The 16,119-nt window shown below is 42.1% G+C and overlaps 1 protein-coding gene across 1 annotated transcript in view; it reads right to left on the reverse strand.

Moving 5' to 3' along the window:
- Positions 1-16,119, reverse strand: part of PREP (prolyl endopeptidase) — an 89,638-nt gene that overhangs the window by 45,266 nt on the left and 28,253 nt on the right. Inside the window, exon 7 of the mRNA XM_004673735.2 lies at positions 4,490-4,595. Coding sequence (XP_004673792.1) covers positions 4,490-4,595 — 106 coding nt within the window. The remainder of the gene's footprint in view (positions 1-4,489; positions 4,596-16,119) is intronic.

The raw sequence follows: 16,119 nt of genomic DNA on the forward strand, positions 1-16,119 counted from the left end.
GAAGATGAAATGTCAAGAGGGGAGGGGTTTTGCTTTAAACTCACTTAGTAGCTGGGCTACAGAGCCGTGTGGGCGTGGGCGCCGAGTACTGGGGCTGAGATCTAGTTGAGAAGAGGGTCCTGGGGAGCTGACTAAAATTTGATCAATGAGACCAGTTAGGCATTGTTCTAGGTGCTGGGGACCACCCCCCCCCCCCGGGGGGAGCAAGATGGAAAGGCCCCGATACTGTGCAACTCCTACGTCCTCACATCTGCTCTTGTTAAAGGGAGAAAAGGCAACCAGGGAAAGGTAATAGCCAGCACAGGAGGGAGCAAGATTAAATCTGGGGTAGAGATTTCTTTCCCCTCAAAAGCAAGACGAGAGAGACGAGGAAGATGTCTTTAGAGAAGGAGCTTCAGGACTCGTTGGAGGGGGTATGAGTGGTGGTGGTGATCATGTGGATGTCATACAAACAACTGTGGCCCTGTTGACAGGCTGGTGCCATTTCCAGGAGGGGAGTGAGGAGAGCAGCTGCAGCCACGGGCCCGACTGCAGCCCAGCGTGCCATGTCACATTCACATTACTCTTAAGTGAAAAGACTGACAATGAACGTGGTAGAAACCAGTTCTCTACAAAGAGGCAAAGGATAACTGGAGGAGGGCGAGCAGCAAGCCAGAGAGAACTTACGATTGACATGACAAATGTACATGACTAAATGTACACTGGACCATCCACTGTTTGTATAGATTTGTTTTACGTGTTGTCTTTTCCTATGACATTAAGTTACCATGGGTCACGTTTTATGTTTTGCACTTCAAAATGCATAGGTACAAAAAGGTTTCCATGGGAGATAAAGATGACAGAATATTTGAAAATAAAAGTCTATGTGAGTGGCCCTCCCTGGTGGTGCAGCGGGTTAAAGCACAGCACTAAGAAGCTTAAGCCATTTCAGCATGCGTTCGATCCCCGCCTGCCCCGGAGGTGACCCACATGGTGCGGCAGACCTCTCCTGACCCGCCCGCTGCTCCCCTCAGCAGTGTACTTCATCAGCCAGCCTGTTCTGCTCCCTGCTCTGTCTCTGGTGAGTCCTCTCACCGCCCCTGCACCTCTGGCCTGTACCCAGTTCTACATGCATAAATAAAATCTTTAAAAGAAAAAAAAAAGTATGTGAAATCATTTAGTTTTTGAGACAAATAATTTAGTAATTACATAATAAACAATCAGTGTATATGAAAAATCTAACTCCCCTGCCTCAAGATAAAAAGACTAAAAATCACAGCAGAAAGGCTTTAGATTATCAAAAGGGGTATACATTTCAGCAATACAAAATTAAAGATTTCATAACACTGGCTTTAGTTTTCAGTTGTAAGCTATTCAGGTCTAACTCATCTAATATATAAGTTAACCAGCACACACAGCATTCAACTTAAATGTTAATTGTTCTCTTAGTTGCTAAGGAAAATAAAGTGGGATAGCCATAAGAAAAATCAAGAAAAGGACCCTAGACATATAAATCTTGCAATATCAATTATCAACCTGAGAAATGAAACAATTTCCTTCAGCCTCCCACAAGAGGCACTGCTATTTGTTTTCTTCATGAAAAGATTCTTCTGATTATAAATAGGGTTTTGAGAAATACAAATCAATACCAAGATGTGTGTCTGGAGTAGCTTTGCAACTGAAATGTTTTCTTGGGGCATCCACATTCAACTTTACTATGCTACCTAAAGCCATAGCAAGAAGATTCCGAATATTCATCTTCTGGTCAAGAAACAAACTAAGGAACGCCTGAGATGTTACATGTCAGGAGCCCTTTTAAACCTTTTGTATGTATTTTCATTAGTCTTCACAGATCCTTATGCAGTAGATACTATATCCCTATATGCCATCATGAAATATTAGGAGAAAATAATTTTCCAAGAGTCACTTGGTGACACTTCACCCTTTTAGACCAGCCAACCACTGCCACTCTCACAGGCTTCCTGCCATTTCTGCCCTGCGCCTGCCATTTAAGAATAACTACTTGGGTTTACACAGCCACATTTAATGCTAATAAAGCAGTAATTTAAAGACAGTGCCAGGCCCGGTGCTGTATCCAGAATCTAGCAGCTATCAGTAAGGGCCTGTGACACTAGGTCCTGTCAATATGCAGATCGACTGCTCCAAATGTGACTATTCCATTGCTCATGCCAAAGTCTGCTTTTTTCCCCTACAGGATATTAAATACTAGTCTAAAAATGTTTCAATGTATTCCAACTACTGTTCAGTTAGGAAACCTTTTTAAAAAGTGAAATTAGGTTAGAATCATAAGACTTGTTTTTTTTCCCTCCCTGTGTGGTTTCCCATGAGCTCACTGTGAGGGTCTTGTTGACATGTCAGTTTAGTTGTGTTAATATCCCTGGTTAATCAATCAAACACTAACCCAGGTGTTACTGTGAAGGTACTTTGCAGATGAGTTTAAAGACCCTAAGTTGGCTTAGTAAAGGAGATTATTTTAGAGACTCTAGGTGGGCCTGATTCCGACAGCAGGAAAGCCCTGGTGGGGAACCGAGGCTTAACAGGATAAGAAATTCCACCTGTGCACAGCAGTGTTAGTCACCCCACTGATGCCAGCTTTACCTAGCCAGCCCCCCACCAGGTCAGGTCAGGTCAGGTCAGGTCAGCCAATACCTTACATTAAATTTCTTAACATATACCTCCTGCTGGCTATGCTTCTCTGGGTAAAATTTAACAGTTACAGTCACAAACAGTCTCTATCTCCCAAACCCAAAATACACTCCTTATATAGCTCTGACCGAGTCTCAAATTTATAGTTTTATGCATAGTCCTAATCAAGCACACAGCTGGAACTTTGCTCAGTTCACAACACATGCTCTTAAAGAGCCTCTGGAAGAAACAAAGAGAACAATTTGGAAATCTACTGTATTTACTGCATGCTTGCTCTGTACTGATCTCTCCACTTCGGCTGCACAAAACCAGTCAGAGGAGGGAAGATAAGGGCCACGTAACTCAAGGAAAGATCAAGTTGGGAAAGCAGGCCAGGACATGGCTTATTTTTTAAATCAGTTCTTCCAACTGGAAAGCATCATTCCTTTTAGGGCTTCTTAAGAGCTTCCCTTTTTGTTGTTCAAGTTCACGTATGGCTTGTACTATCTAGAATTTTGTTTTTCAAGGGTGTGTCCCTGCATTGGCTTCCTTTCAAAATCCCCACCTATGGGTTACACATCCCCTTCTCTAATTCCTCATTAAAGCTACAATAATACATTGGAGGAAGGGGTGTATAAAAAGTACAGGTGGGAAAAAAAGATCAGGAAGAAAACGGTTTCCCCCACTACTTCAAGCACTTGTGAGTTCCATTCAAAGCACTGCTAAAGTGAAACAGCCACAGAAGTTCTGTGTATGACTATTTGGATGAAATTTTCTTCTCTGCCTGTAGAGCAAATCAAGAAATGTGTGTGTATTTTTTTTAATTGAAACTTGTATCTTTCAGTAACAAGCCCACCTAGTAGCTAAAGATACAATGAAATAATAGTTGGGAGTCAAAGCAGCATTCTCTGAAGGAAGAACATTATCAGGGCTTCTTCCATATTTGATCTTAAGAAATGTGCTTTGTTCTATGCAGAACTAGACTTGCAACACCAGTGAATAATTTGTGGGTGATGCTTTGTGAGAACTGATGTGGTTGATGCGTTTTTTTTTTTTTTTTGAGATCAAAATAGGCAGATGCTATTTTTTAAACAAAACAAAGTTGCTTTAATAACTGGATATTTACTTAACACTACAGTATATTTGCTTGTCACAGTTTAATATAGATAGGAAACCAATAATGAGATACTCTAATTCATAATCAGAAATGCAGTTAATATTGTATAGCTTGAAAAACTGTGTCAACCACCTCTGAAATGTTTTTATTTCACATGAATCAGAGCATGGTCTATTTGGTCTAGGGCTCCTTATCTGGGTATCAAGCATATCTCTGAACGTTATTCTGTCTGACTTTACATCAGCTGGCAAACTTTAATTAATTATGATACTGGTATGATACAGACATTCGAAGAAAACCACCTTTAAAATGAATCATCTCCAGAATCGGTAGCTGTCTGGTTCTTTGTTCCCGATCATGATATACACAAGCTTCAGGAAGCAAAACCCGGCTGTCACCTAGTAACTTGGTAAATTCTCAATGGTCTGATATCTTTAGCCATTGACAGTTCGCACCATCACATCTGGACATACAAAATGCTTCGCAGACAATGTTTCTCCTTATCACTCTACCTGCAGTGCTCCCAGGATATATGCATCCTCACATTAACCTCAGTCTATACATGAAATGCTAAAGGCATTTCATTCAACTTTTTCTTTTTTATTTTATAGAGTATTGCCAAGAAGAAGAAAAAATTATAAACGAGATGATGCAGTTAATTAGTCTTAGGAAACCAACTGAAAGAGTGAAATAATGGCTTTGTAATGGAGCTTCCTGGAACAATGGTCTGTATTTGGGAAAACTTACCAGTGATGCCATTGGGTTCCTGCTGCAGGTCACAGTACCAGAGTCGGTTTACTGGGTCACACCCCTCCCTTATGGATAACAAGACATAGCGGCCATCGTCTGACAACTGTGGAGGAAACAAAAACAGTGCAGAGGGCCCATCAGAATAGTTGTTTAGAAGAGCACAGCGATTAAGTAAAGAAATGAAGGAAAAACCTTAAAAGTCAGTATATTTACTCCAAATTTGTGCCTGGATAGGAAAAGTTATCAGACAAAAAGATAGAACATCAATAATGACTTATTTCACTCAACCATATTTTAACAATGAATTTTTTAAGCAGAAAGTATCAGTATAGTGTTATGATTCAGTCTACGGAAAGTCTATTCATTAACTGAAAATATATGCAAGCTGTCATTTTGAATAGTAATATTCCTACCTTGAAGGGTGTTCATGGGCTACATTTAAAATAACATTTAAAATAGCAATTAAAGCAAATGAAATACAATTACATAATCAGTACTGGTTTTTAAAAATTATACTGAGTTCATCTGCAGAGGTGTGAACCTATTCCCCAAAACCATATACAGTGTTGTAACCCAGCTACCTCAATAAAAAAAAAAAAAATTACAATTTTTAAAAATGGCACAGAATGAAAAAAATATAGTTGGAAAGGATGTATAAGTTTTGGCAACTCAAAACCATAATTTGTTTGCTGCAGTAGATTTTTATTGACACTGTTTTTGCTAAGACTTTCCTGTTTAGTACCATAAAAGACATGCACAGGCATTTTTCTGACATACTGGGATCGAGATGACTAAAAGATAGGTTTAAGAAAACCTTGTTAGAGAGAACAAAGTAAACCTAAAATGAATGTGTTTGTCCCATTTTACTAATTCTTACTAATTTAGAACACACACACACACACACACACACACACACACACACACACACACACACACACACACACATCTGCCTGCAAATGTCCCTGACTACAGTTTTCCTGAGTTCTAATTTTTGGACCTTTACTTCAGAGAGACAGTAATGCTCTGTGAACTTCTTCCTCTCTATGCCAGGTAAGACCGACCACTAAGCAGAAGCACTCGGCTCTCACAGTAAGCGGTCCTGACGGAGGTCTGCACACAGCTGCCTTTTCTCTTCTGTCCTTTCCCAGCTGTTTATCACAGAAAAAAATCTGCCATTATGCCTTTGCTTTTTAAAACCTGTTTTAGATTTCATATTGGATATTTACATTTCACAGGGTATATCTCATGTATACTTAAAACGTAGTTAAAATAGAACTAATTAAAAATACAATGCTGTGTTTAATAAAAAAACATAATTTCGATGTACTTCCACCTGTCTCATTACACACGAGGCTATTTTTATTGCTTTCACTTCCTATCCAATAATGCTTTGACGGATACCTGAGCTGCTGTTCTTTGGCGTAGAGGTCAAACTGCCCAGCTTAACGCGCCCTGTGCTGTGCTGCACTGGCTCACACACCCTGACACGGCAGTGGGGCGCCCTGGGGTTGGCTGCAGGCTACTTAAACAAGAGCCCAGTGTGGAATACTTAGGGTTGTACCCACTGGCAGTGGCCAACTTGCAGATGTGGAGGAGTCAGACTGCAGCTCACTACAAATGCCCACTCACTTTCTAGCCGCAGTTGTTTCAGGAGACCAGCTATGCAGGGCTAAAACGTCGAGCGTTTTTAAACAACTGGCAACACCATGGAGGTTATAGTAAGTTAAACACCGATTTCTTGGAAAAAAAGATTATGTCAAAGCACAGAGGTAATTTACACTTGTAAAATAGAAGTAGGAATCCAAGTATAATACAGTTTCAGAAAAGATTCTACAAATTTCGGTTAATTTGGCTGCTCCTTCTTGGTGTCACTTTTGAGTATTAAAGCAGTCTATTTTGCTATTTGAGGTTTTGTTGCAATCTACATATAAAAGCGAATGAATCAGGTACATTTATTCATCTTTCTCTAGTTCCTTATTAGGCTCTTCAAAGATGGTCAAACAGTTTTGAAGAAACCACACATTCATTTCTGACTTACATTAGGTTTTTTGTCCATTCTCATACTCAATGTAATTCCCAGTGACCTCTCTTTATCTTTAAAGGGGATCTTGATACTGAACATGACTTAATTTAGTTTTCAAAATGCAATTTAAGAATCTGTCTTCTATTTTCGCTCACTGTTACTGCTGATATACTGGCTTCCATGTTCTTAATTTGGAATAGTCGGTTCACCTTGCTTCTTTCTTTCTGTCCTCTTTGTTCTTTGTTAATAAAATTCTACTTCTATCCTTTTATACATTTCCCTCAAGCTTATCATATGTATAGCTAATAAAGCAATGTCTAGAATTTAATTCCACCTATTTTCAAGTTGTCCTCTAAGAGAATATCATCAGCAACCTCTCAATTATTATTTCATTAACTCTAACAGAAAGCAGTGTCATTAATACTATTTCATATTTTTGCTCTCTTGTCCTTTATGTACATCTTTATAGCTTAGTGCTTAAGGTCATGCTACATCAATCATAAATGCTGGTTTATTCAATGGTACTGATTCAGCCAACAGAAAAGATAAAGCAGTAAAACTCATTGTAAGAATCACAGTAAACCTTCAATGACAACTGTTTCAAGCACATCTAATGAGTTTTTCTCAGCATTTCTGGCTGGAGCAAACAGTTGTAGCAGTTTATATTTAATCTAAGGCAGAAGTCCCAAGATGCACCGCTGTTGGGATGCCAATTAAACTCATCTTTTTCATTGTAACTCTATCACAACCAGAGATTTTCCATAGTCACCAAACAAATTTGCTAACCTGGAAACAATTTTGAATTTTCAAATGCTCAAGGTCACAAATTTCAAAAACACTGGTAAGTCACTGTTGCCCCCAACTATATAAATTAGAAATACCCTTTCATAAATATTAGCAAGAACAAATTACTGTAAATGAAATAATATATTTACTGGTATTAAATCAAATTGTACTTCAACCTAAACCAACAGAGGTAAAAGCCAAACGCTTTACTGTTCTTACTCTCAGGCAGATTTTCTTTTTCACATATTTTCCATTAGATACAAGTGACTTTGGCAATCTAATTCTGTGAAGTCATTTGTTAAAGTACATTTAGAGTACTAATTCAATATCATTAGAAAATGTTAAGGCAGAAGACAGTATACTGATAAAAATATTTGGAAAGAGGAAAAAAAAAAGATGTACAGAAGTTGTAAGATTCTACAGATAGATGGGCTGGATAACATTTGAGACTCTACTGGAACTTAACTTATCATCCATAACCAGATGAACTTTGCTAGATAAAAAACAAAGCCCAACAAGGTAGATCAGGTCACATGGCTACTGTCACCATGGTGGCTGGTTTTTTGTTTTTTTTTTAAAGATTTATTTATTTATGCATACAGAACTGGGTACAGGCCAGAGATGCGGAGGGTGAGAGGCTTCACCAGAGACAGAGTGGGGAGCAGAACAGGCAGATCGACAAAGTACACTGCTGAGGGGAGCAGTGGGCGGGTCAGGAGAGGTCTGCCGCGCCATGTGGTCACCTCCGGGGCAGGCGGGAGTCGAACTCATGCGGAAGCTGTCTTAGATTCTCAGTGCTGTGCTTTAACCCGCTGCGCCACCAGGGAGGGCCAGTGGCTGGTTTTAACAGAAGATTCAAGGTGCCAAATTTTTATCTCCTTAGCCAAAGACAATTTTAGACATGTGCCATCAAGGATAGCTGTCTGCTATTTGAGGGAGTCAGAGCTGAGGCTTCCAACTCAACCAGTATTGAGAGAGACTGTACTAGGTTCTAGTACATGCAATCAATAGGGCAGGGACTCAAAAGCTCACCTCACATGCAGGTGGGAGAGACAAAAACAGTGTTGTAGGATATTAACAGTGATGAGTACCAAGAAGTGCAGAGCAGAGCATCTAACATGGAGGAGAGCTGAAAAGAGTGAGGTCTGAGAAGGCTGATTCTTCCCTGACTCTTGAAAAGGTAGAATGCCTCTAAAAATTGATACTTGAATTTTTCTGTTCTTATAACTTCTATGCTGGCACAGGCATCTGGTTCAGAGAGCTAAGACCAACATACACCTAGGCTAAATGTATTTGTTCTTAAGTGTTCATCTCACTGGATAGCAGTGTAGTGGATGCTGTCATCTGCTGCAGCACTCAGCCCCCCAACGTTTTGGGAGCAGACAGCTTCCTGGCCTGATCCTCAAGATGACGAGGGCCCCTCTCCTAAGGTCACACACATTCTTTTGGGTTCATCCCACATGCACTGATTGATTGCTACAGGCATAAAAGGCCCAGATCTCTTGTCCTCCGGTCAGGAAACTGCTAAAGCCCTAACCTGGCTAGAGTGCACTCAGAAGACTGGCCTCTGTGCCTACATCACAGTCAGCTTCTCCCTCTGACACCATCCCTCCCCAGCACCCAATGTCCACCGCCTACTTCCCAGCAAACCTGACCTATTACAACACAGACACCCATAAACACACAGCGTGTAGACCAGTGCATCCCACAGTGGCTGAGTTCTCCCACTGTCTCCTGGGCAGCCCAGGGAACAGTGCCCCCCTCCCTCCGTGGGGTCTGTATCCACCAGACATGAAACAATGGTCAGCTGATGGAGAACCAGATTACCTATCTAGGCGTAAGGTGCTCACTTAGCAAGTCAGGTTAGGGGTATGAACCAGCCAGCCAAACCCCCAACCTCCCTCAAGTCTAGTCTCCAAAAATCCCTGAGGGATTCAGAAAATGGGGCAAGAAGAAGTATATCCCTTTTAACCTGTGTGCTCTCTCACCTCGCCACAGTTTCTGCTAACAGGAGGACTTGGTTTAAGTGTTGTTTTCCTCTTTTGATGGGTGTCTGGTAACAGTTTCCATACTCATTTATCAAACGTACAGACGTTAAACTTTCATTAAAGACATTAATTCACTAAGAAATTTTCATGGTGCAAATGGAGTGTTAAGCTACACTGAGACAGTAATATCAAGGAAACCCTTGAGAGAGGGGTACTTTCTCTACTACCTGAATCCTATCAGTTTCACATAGGTGGGTTCCATCAACACATAATCTGTACAACTTAGCATTTTCGGGAAAATGGCCTCGACAAGCCCAACACATCAAATGACAGAATTCAGAGCATCAGAACGAGAGCGCTCGCAGGGCTCTTGCCCAATCGGCATGTTTTGTGAACCGTCAGTGACTGTCTTACGGAGCTGTAACAGTGACGCATTCAGACCGGGGCATGTCAGGCCGCTCCCTGTTCACAAGGCCACCAGCTCAACCAGTGGTTCACCTGAGATTTAAAAACTAAGAATCTGTATTAATAAACATGAAGTAGAACTAATATGTGAAAAACAGCAGTTTCCTCCTGGAAGAGCACATGGACTCTGGTGATGGCACAGGGGTGAAGTGGTGGTGGGAAGTCCATGGGGATGACAATGGAGATGAAAAAGATACAAAACGATGAAGAATGTATATAAAATATACACATATAAAACATGTATAAGATATATATATATATAAATATATATATATACATAAAATCAAAAAAGCAGTTTCTCTGAGAATGGACTCTTTAAATTTTACCTTCAACAGTAAACCTATGTTGTTATTATTGGCATTGTAAAACTTTAAGTTGATGAATTTGGCCATTTTTAATTTCAGTGCCATATAATAAGAACAGCTGGACTTCCAGCTGACCTGAGTAAGCCAGCTTTGCTTTATGCATCTCATGTTAACAGAAGATCACTTACTGTTTTAAACTCTCAATCATTTAGCTGTCTACAACGTTGTCTTTCAAATGACAGCACACAAAATAACCAATGTTTATAAAGACATGGATAAAATTTGGACTTTTATAAAACACACCATGTTTTCAAAGAAAAACTCGTATTTTATGCCAGTCACTGAACTCCGTATTACATGGTCTTGTGTTAATAACCAAGTCTTCATGAGCATGAGATTTCTTTAATATCTGTAATTTTTTCCATATAGAATCCAACAACAGGGTAGAGCTTTTCATAATTTGAATATACACGTACTTTCCCAAAGTATCTTTTTTATACATGATGATAAAAGAACCGCGTGTATAAAAAAGTATACTAAAAAAAAGTGAGCTTTAAAATGGTCTGGGAAATTAACAATGCAAATAAAAGTGGATTTTAATAGCTTTGAGAGTTAATCATGTTCTTCTGAGAGCAGAAGACTATCAATTTTATTTCAGAGACTCTTGAATTCCTTTCTTAACAGTTTCTTTTCATTATAATGTTAAGTATGTTTCTAAAATTTAATTTAAAATTTTCTAGGAAAACTTTGAATGTCACAGTAATCACCTCCAATGATGGCTCTTCATTTACGGGACTCACTCTGGATTTGTACTAAAACAGGAGACCGCATCAGCAGTGGAATGTATGGAACACAAGTGGCTCGCACTGACATCAATGTTTCCAACAGGGAGTGGGATTACCCAGCTTTCCTTAAACGGGAGATGTTACAGCAAAGGGGGGAAAAGGAAATCAACCTGAACAATCAGGTTGATTTGCACAATGTTGCACAATCTGCCAAAAACAGGGAAAACAGGAAATTCTAGGAAAAGAAAAAACGATTCAAAGTAAAATATACAATGTGGTCTTGACATGATAAAGCCACTCATGTTTCTTATACCGGTTGTTTCTCTGCCAAGAATCTATCATTTGTTTTCTTTGCTCACTTACTGAGCAGTAAGAAAGATCAGGTGAGATGAAGTGATGGACGAGCAAATCCAACACCACTACACTACCCAGCTCTGTCCAGTTAGGAGCTGCTTTATGTGCAGAAAAGAGCTGAGCTTCCAGATTTACTCACATTCAATTTGTAGTTTGGCTTCCTACGTTTCTGCCTTCTGCGGCTCGCAGCTGGGATTTTGCACACTACCTACCAGCATGAAGGACACTATCACGTCATGCTGTGCTCAGGAAAGAGAACACTGTGAGTCTCAGGCACACACAGTCCACTCAGGAATCCACCCGGGTAGAGACAAGGACAACCACTGATGGCTGCTAGGATGAACAGAAGGGGTCAGTGTCCGGGAGCAGTGGAAGTGAGGGCTCCCTGACACAGCCAAAAGAATGAGGGGGTTACTAAGAACACATACTGGCAGCCTCAGGCTCAATCACTGAATTTAAAGTAGAAAAAGGTATCTTCAATGTGAGAAACATGCCAAACCTGGCCAACTGTCCTGAGACCCCAAACTTCTTTTTATAACTTAAAAATTCTTACACGTGGTCCTCCCTGGTGGCACAATGGGCTAGGATGCAGCACTGCAAGCTGGCCGCAGCCACTTCAGTGCAAGTTCCATCCCCAGTCCTGGAGGTGACCCACATGGCGCAGCAGACCTCTCCTGACCTGCTCGCTGCTCCCCTCAGCAGTGTACTTCGATGATCTGCCTTGTTCTGCTCCCCACTCTGTCTCTGTTGAATCCTCTCGCCGCCTCTGCACCTCCGGCCTGTACCCCAGTTCTGTATGCATAAATAACTATTTTTTAAAAATTCTTACATAGAATAGGCTACTATGACAAACACCTTCCATAAGGGCCTCTCGGCTCCTGCTTATTGCCTGGCTCTCACATGGAGGGGAGCCAAGGGAAGGGACTAATGACCTCTGTTGCCCAGAAATAGGATGCTGGTCAGTTACTGCTCAAGTCAAAACACCCAATGTGTGCTCTGGAAGGCAAGACCAGGAGGGTGTTTAGGCACGAGCAGTATTCCATCATAGGAATGCACCACAATTTGTTCATGCGTGCGCTTGTTAATGAATCGTCAGGGGCAGAGTGAGGACATTCACGGAGAACCACGGTGAGGGCATCAGGCAAGATTCTCCATGTTGCTGTATGTGTAACATATATAAATGTGCACACACATATCCTAATTACTAGAAATTACAAGTGAGTGTATCAGAACAGCAACTGGAAATAAGTGACAAATAAAAAGATTAGGATTAACTGTGTTAAAAAAAAAAGAACTTTGCCCCAATAATTAAGTAGGTTCTCAATGTAAGACAGGGTTAGATAATCAGAGACTGGGCATTTTCTCAACCCTTTCTAAAGGAACTTGATATATTTTCAGAATCTACATCCTACAGCACCCTCTGCTGGGGGAAGTACTTCAAATGTTTGCTTTCTTTTGGTGTGTGTAGTTTTGATGCTTTACAAATCACTTTAAAATATTTTTTTGGATGCAGTACAACCTTCTAAAACCTGACACTTTCTGACCTCCCACAGTCCTGCCCTTAACTGAAGCCTCATGGTCTATGTTAAAGAGCAGCTGACTCGCTGTGAGTCTCACTGCCCTTCCAAGCCAAACGCCAGCTATTTCATGCTCTTTCCAATGGCAGGAGCGTGGCTCCGGTGGTCCCAGTAGCCTGGGGAGCCAAGGGCAGGAAGGTGGCCAGAGAGAAGGCAGCAGTGTACAATTCGAGGGAGAACCAAGGAGTGATTCTGTCGGCCTAGAGTCTGAGGAAGGCAACTGGCCTCCAGTCAACCTGAAAGGTGCGTCTATTTACAGCAGGGATGAAGGCAGAGCAGCAGAGAAACCAGAATCCCAAGGGAATCCTGACGGGAGCAGAAGCTCCCGGGACAATACTGAAGGTTGGCCAGAGTGTTTATGACCCACATCAGGGAACGATGAAGTACAGAGGTTCCCAGAATTGAGGGGATCTCACGAGAAAAGATGCCAAAAGGGAGCTGGTACCCAGACATGTCTTGACTGTTCTCAGCCCAAAGAGATCAATAAACACCTCTGGATGAGCAAAAATCCTGTTCTCCTTCTCCAACCCCTCCTCCCTGCAGGGTCACTGGAGAACTACAGCAGCATGAATAACCAGGGGGAAGTCGGGGAGATCTGGTTACTGCTCAGAAGGGTTCAGAAGGGTTCCACCAGTAGGAAGTGGATGTTCCACCAGATCACCCCGTTTCCTCCTGCCCTTTCACAGACCCTCCTTTCGCATCCCCAGGCAACCACTGAGTGAGTTAGACTAGCCTGCATGATAGCCTACTTTGCATTTTCATGATATAAATGGAGCCCGACACTATACATTCATTTCTGTCTTCTTCCACTGAGCATAATTATTTTGAGAGGCGTCACTGTTGTTCCGTATACCAGTAGCTCATTTCTTTGTACCGCTGAGCAGTATTCCATCACAGCAATGCACCAGTTTGTTCGCTCATATACTTGTTACTGGATTATTAACACCCTGGGGCTATCACAAACAAAGCTGCACGGACTATTCATATCCAAATCTCTGTCAGAGAAATAAATAATCCAGAAAAAAAGAAATATCACACTTGTGAATTGGAGAGCTTGACATTTGGTTTTGGACAGCCTTGGACCCTTAGTAACAGTTCTAATACCCAAAGTATCCAGAAAGTCACAGGTTCTGCTGGGTGGAAGGAAGTTCTTCTGTGGAGGATGTCAGACACAGGCAACCGTGGGAAAACCAACGCTCCTCCTGACAGTAACTTATAGACTGTGGGATGCAAGAAAGACCTGTCTGTAAAGGGAGGCAGAGCAGCTACCTGAGGAGTCACCAGGAGACAGCATCTGGGATACACAGGGCAGTCAGTCCTCAGAGAACTTGCTGTACAGCAGCCAAAGCCCAGGGGGGAAGGCAGCTGGCCAGAGACACCCGCACATCCACACTCAGCCACCCCACCCGGCCATCACTCCCTGCCTGCCTGTTTGGCATCCAGCCACTGTGTTCTCACTTGGGAAACCTGCCTGGATGTCTATGAGAGGCTTTCATAAATCCTCCATCTGAAGACGCACTGGAGGACATGAAGGACAAGGAGACACTGCCCAAGGGCACACAGAGAAAAATGTCCTGATTACTGCCACAGTACATCCCACTTCCCTACCTTCCACTCAGAGACCCTGTTAAATGTGTTAACAGAATACTAGGCTCAAAATGAGGATCCTAATGACAAGTCTTGAAAAATAAAAGCTCCTGAAGGAGCAACGCATGTGGAGCTCAGGTTGAACGGACTGTGCCTTTCTCTGAGGTGTGGGCTGCTGACACCCAGGTGTTAGGACAGTGCTGGTGTCATTCTCAGCGACAGGCTTGCAAGCTCACCTGTCCACACAGGTCATGGATGCTTCTGGAGCAGCCTCTCAAAGGCACACCAGCTCCTCGGACTCCCCTAGGTTTTAGCAGACTTTTTTAACAAGCACAAGAAGTTCCCACATCAAGATTGCTTTTTTATGGTCTAGATTTTTATGACCCGAAACTGAGCCACTAATTCATGCCTACGGCCTCTGAAGGCATCGTATCTGCAGAACTACGGTACTCATGTTTAAAAGCGACAGAGTGGCCTCCACAGCAAGCAAGTCCTCTTGGACCAGAAGATCCCAGAGTGGCTTCGAAAGGATGGGGACAGCCAGCCCCGTGTCACCAACCCTGGTAAATGGAGGGGTGACCACTATCTAACAAGATGACCCAAGGGTTGGAATATAGTTACTGGACGTTTCCAGCAGTTTGTGTTTCTGACCCCACTGGTTTTCGTAGGCTCCCTATGCACATTTCACTCACTCCCTGGTCCAGTATAGTTTTCCTCAGGACTCACTTTTAGGTCCCTTTATTTTTTTCTTAACATTTCATTTTCATTTATTACTTCTGGGCTGGACATCTGCACCCCTCCACCTACAGCCACTCTTTAAACATCCGCGGCTGCCGCTAATGTATGACCGCTTTCCTTCTGACCAGGGCGGTAGAGTTACAAGCTGTGGAGTTAATGGGTTATGAAGTTACACATCCAAGAGGGAGTTCAAGCCGTGAGCTTGCATGTTAATTACCCTAACAGATATTTCATTTTGTCGAAGCAATGGAATGATCCATTTATTCTCAAGGTTGTGGCACAGCTTATATTAGACAAATTTTGTGAAGTAAATAGCTACTGAAGGAGTGGTAGAAGGACCACCTCAGCTATTTAAATCTACTTTTTATTTGCAACAGGCATGAATGGGTTAAGTGCATATATATCTCTACTGTTTTTTTAAAAAGTTGGCTGCACCCAGTGGGTATTATTCACAAGACCGTAGAAACACGCACGTGTCTATTGACAGATGAGAGGATAAACAAAATGTGACATATACATGCAATATATACTTGGCTTTAGAGAGGAAGGACATTCTGATCTATGCTAGAACACGGACAAACCCTGAGGATACTGTGCTGCATGAAACAACCAGGCACAAAAGGATAAGTGCCACACACTGATGTTTATGCAAAGCGCCTAGCTGTTAAATATACAGACACAGAAAGCAGAATGGTAGTTAGCAGGGAATGGGGGAGTGGAGTTTTTTATTGGTAGAGTTTCAGTTTTGCAAGATGAAGAAAGTTCTAGGGAGGAATGACAGTAAAACTTACATAATAACAGGAGTGTACTCCACATTACTGCTTGCTCCATGGAAAACTAATTGAGAGCCCTACTTGGTGGTGCAAGGGGTTAAAACGCAGCACTATGAAGCTACTGCAGCCACTGCAGCAGGAGTCTGATGGCGTGGCAGACTTCTCCTGACCCGCCCGCTGCTCCCCTCAGCAGTGTACTTCGTTGATCTGCCTGTTCTGCTCCCCACTCTGTCTCTGGGTGAATCC

Source organism: Condylura cristata, unplaced genomic scaffold (assembly GCF_000260355.1).
Source record: "Condylura cristata isolate star-nosed mole 26May11 unplaced genomic scaffold, ConCri1.0 scaffold00001, whole genome shotgun sequence".
Classification (NCBI taxonomy): Eukaryota; Metazoa; Chordata; class Mammalia; order Eulipotyphla; family Talpidae; genus Condylura; species Condylura cristata.